Source organism: Sinocyclocheilus grahami, unplaced genomic scaffold (genome assembly GCF_001515645.1).
Source record: "Sinocyclocheilus grahami isolate Dianchi unplaced genomic scaffold, SAMN03320097.WGS_v1.1 scaffold271.1, whole genome shotgun sequence".
In the NCBI taxonomy this organism is placed as follows: Eukaryota; Metazoa; Chordata; class Actinopteri; order Cypriniformes; family Cyprinidae; genus Sinocyclocheilus; species Sinocyclocheilus grahami.
The window spans coordinates 270299-274390 of record NW_015505450.1 but is presented as its reverse complement, the minus strand read 5'-3'; the positions used below and the strand labels follow the sequence as shown (position 1 = coordinate 274390).

The 4092-nt window shown below is 45.6% G+C and overlaps 1 protein-coding gene across 3 annotated transcripts in view; it reads right to left on the bottom strand.

The window, feature by feature from the left end:
- st7 (suppression of tumorigenicity 7) overlaps window positions 1-4092 on the bottom strand; it is a 24483-nt gene that overhangs the window by 17393 nt on the left and 2998 nt on the right. For 2 of the 3 annotated variants that reach the window (XM_016291438.1, XM_016291439.1), the window contains exon 2: window positions 3256-3482. The exons of the other annotated variant lie outside the window; for it this stretch is intronic. In XM_016291438.1, the coding sequence (XP_016146924.1) occupies window positions 3256-3277 (22 nt within the window). In that variant the 5' untranslated portion in view covers window positions 3278-3482. The remainder of the gene's footprint in view (window positions 1-3255; window positions 3483-4092) is intronic. 3 annotated transcript variants of the gene reach the window in all.

Genomic DNA, 4092 nt, shown 5'->3' with positions numbered 1-4092 from the left:
CCAACCTTCCCATCAACCAAACTACCCATCAGACCAGCCCGGCAACCAAACTACCCACCAGACCAGCCCAGCAACCAAACTACCCATCAACCAAACTACCTATCAGACCAGTCCAAAAACCAAACTACCCACCAGACCAGTCCGGCAACCAAACTACCCACCAGACCAGCCCGACAACCAAACTACCCATCAACCAAACTACCCATCAGACCAGCCCGGCAACCAAACTACCCATCAGACCAGTCCAACAACCAAACTACCCACCAGACCAGCCCGGCAACCAAACTACCCATCAGACCAGTCCAACAACCAAACTACCCACCAGACCAGCCCGGCAACCAAACTACCCATCAGACCAGTCCAACAACCAAACTACCCACCAGACCAGCCCGGCAACCAAACTACCCATCAGACCAGTCCAACAACCAAACTACCCACCAGACCAGCCCGGCAACCAAACTACCCATCAGACCAGTCCAACAACCAAACTACCCACCAGACCAGCCCGGCAACCAAACTACCCATCAGACCAGTCCAACAACCAAACTACCCACCAGACCAGCCCGGCAACCAAACTACCCATCAGACCAGTCCAACAACCAAACTACCCACCAGACCAGCCCGGCAACCAAACTACCCATCAGACCAGTCCAACAACCAAACTACCCACCAGACCAGCCCGGCAACCAAACTACCCATCAGACCAGTCCAACAACCAAACTACCCACCAGACCAGCCCGGCAACCAAACTACCCATCAGACCAGTCCAAAAACCAAACTACCCACCAGACCAGCCCGACAACCAAACTACCCATTATATGATATGGGGTCATTAAATGTTATGTTTTAAAGAAAATAATACTTTTACTCATTAAGGGTGCAGTAAATTGATCAAAAGTGACAGTAAAACATTTATGTTTCAAAAGATTTCCATTTCAAATCAATGCTGTTCTATTGAACTTTCTGTTCATCTGTGAATCCTGAAAAATAAAATGTCTGACATCGTGATACCCCCCCCCCCACCCCCTCTCCCGCAATTCGCCACATCCCATTTCCGTGTTCTGAAAGGAAATGAAGTGTACTACGGAAAACCTAAAGGGAATAAATAGCCTACGAGATGGGAGGATAAAAAAATATTTTAATACTTTTTCTCGCAATTATATCGTTGGGTAAGTATAGGCGACTGTATATAAATTGCGCGCTCTCATTTTACTTTCACTTTCGAGCTTGGCGATCACAAGGACTCTATACTATGGAGCGGCAGTACTTACCACACATTTGACAAGATTAGATGTCTGGCATTGGTGCTCAGGATCTGCAAATCATTCGCCATCATCCTGTCAGACATTTCTCCTTACTCTGTGTATGTGGTAAGTGAACGTTCATGCACTGTAATGCAACAGGCTACCGCTAGCAAGCGGCTAATCTTTTAGTGGCTCCGTATAACGCGTTATTTGTTTCAAACTTCAGGCACACCCCTAACCCCGCCCCCCGCTCCGCCCCCCGATGTCATCGTCCATCATGATGTCTCACTGTAAACATCATCTGACGCCAATTTGGTAGACATCGTCCAACCCTAAAAGCAGCATATTATACTGATTTCTGAAGATCATGTGACACTGAAGACTGGAGGAATGATGCTGAAAATACAGCTGCGCATCACAGAAATACATTACAGTTTAACAGAGATTCACAGACAACAGCTGTTTTAACATATAACAATAGATCACAAGGACTCTATACTATGGAGCGGCAGTACTTACCACACATTTGACAAGATTAGATGTCTGGCATTGGTGCTCAGGATCTGCAAATCATTCGCCATCGTCCTATCAGACATTTCTCCTTACTCGGTGTATGTGGTAAGTGAACGTTCATGCACTGTAATGCAACAATTTGGTAGACATTGCCCAACCCTAAAAGCAGCATATTATACTGATTTCTGAAGATCATGTGACACTGAAGACTGGAGGAATGATGCTGAAAATAAAAAAATCAATGAATCAATGATCAGCCTGCACGTGCTCAGAAACAGCCTCCAGACTAACATTTGAGATTTACACCAGACTAACACCAGCGCTTTGGGTGATGCTGTTGTGTGAAAGCATTCAAAATAAAGATAGTTTAATCATAAAATTACTATTGTTTTGCATTGGTAAGTGCAGCTACTAATAAAACTACACATTTATTTCTTGGTAATGTATATTTGACAGTAAAGCACCGAGTTTGAGCTGGGAAGCACACAAAATGTATTAAGAACAGTAAAATGCAGAATCAAATTTTTATATTCTCCTCTTATTAAATGTACCATTATTCTTCTATAGTATTATACTGAACTGACCGACAACTTCAGTGATTATAAAAGGAGCGCTCTGTTTTTTTCCACAAAAAAGTTATTTTTTTCAAGGCACTTTGTGACTTTTCTTACTTCATACGCAAAAAATGCGCAAAACTTTTGACAATATTTTTTCTTGCGGATTTGATATTTTATAATAATGATTTTATAATATCAAAATAAAAAGCAAAAAAGTGGAAATGAAGGAATAAAAAGCCAATAAGTGCTCCTCTGCTGCCATCTGCTTGTTATTGTGAAATGTGATGTCTTTTTTTATTTTAAATAGCCTAATTATTGGTTTGCCAAATACTGTTTGTATATTTTTGTCATTCCATTAAACATATCATTTCAATTGGATTCTTTTTAGAGCTTTAGAGAAATAGTTGTGTGAGATACTTGAAAGTCACTGAAAAGTGCTTGAATTTCTCTCTCAAAAAACTGAGCATCAGCCACACAAACACACACATATCTCTAAAAGAGTGCTTGTGATATGCTGGTCCCGTATGATGAATAACACACAAACACAGCATTCACATGCTTTAAACAGCACTACAGGAAGTCTGGGAGAATAACTGCAAAAGCACAGCGTTGAGGACGTTCAGTGAAGCAGGCCTCAAACTCACAAAACATCACTAAACGAGCAGCACGAGCGATGCGGTGTATTCGAGCGTTTGTCTGGACGCTCGTCAGCTCTGAGAGAACATCAGCCAGAAGACTCGGGTCAGGCGAGATGATGATTAAGAGCAGACGCGCAGGTGTGCGAGCGCATCACTTTGTTTATGTAAGGGGAATCTAACACAGCCTGGCCTTCACATCCAGCACAACACACAGCAAACGCACAGAAACGCCTGAGGCAGACGAGCGCCAGAGCACAATGCATGCAGGATAAAGAGAGCGGCGGTGGAGGATGGGCTACTTACATGAGGACTCGGTGCCAAACATGGCTGATCCAGGAGCTGTGATGGAGAAAGAGAGGGGAGACGGGGGGGTGGGGTGAGCGGCTACACAGCAGGGGTCATCAACGCACAATGCAACCAACCGCTCCAGATGCTGCGCTGCTGCCGTCCTCCTGCTGCATTAAAGCTGCGGCCCTCCGCAGCCTCTCCAGCTCCGCGTGCGTCTGTCCGACCCGATCCGATGCGGAGCGCTGCAGACCAGAGCGAGTGTTCAGGTCAAGACAAAAGCTCAGCAAACACTCAGTGACGTCACGAGCCGAAAAACAGTGAGCAAACGACCAGAGGCTGACAGACTGATGGTGATGATGGAGAGAGGAGGAGGAGGAGCCGACCAATCACAGCACACGCACAAATACACGCAAACACACACACACTCACGCAAACACACACACACACCCACAAACACGCACAACAAACACACACGCGCACAAACACGCGCACAAGCAAACACACACAAACACACACATGCACACTCACGCAAACACAAACACGCACACAAACACACACACACACAAACACACCCAACCACAAACACACACACAAACACACACCCACCCACAAACACAAGCAAACACACAAACGCGCACACAAGCAAACACGCACATGTGCACACAAAAATGCACACACACCCACAAACACACACACACACGCAAACACACGCACCCACCCACAAACACACACACACGCACACACACACACACGCGCACACACAAACACGCACACACCCACCCACAAACAAACACACACACGCGCGCGCACACGCACACACACACACACACACACACACACACACACAAACAC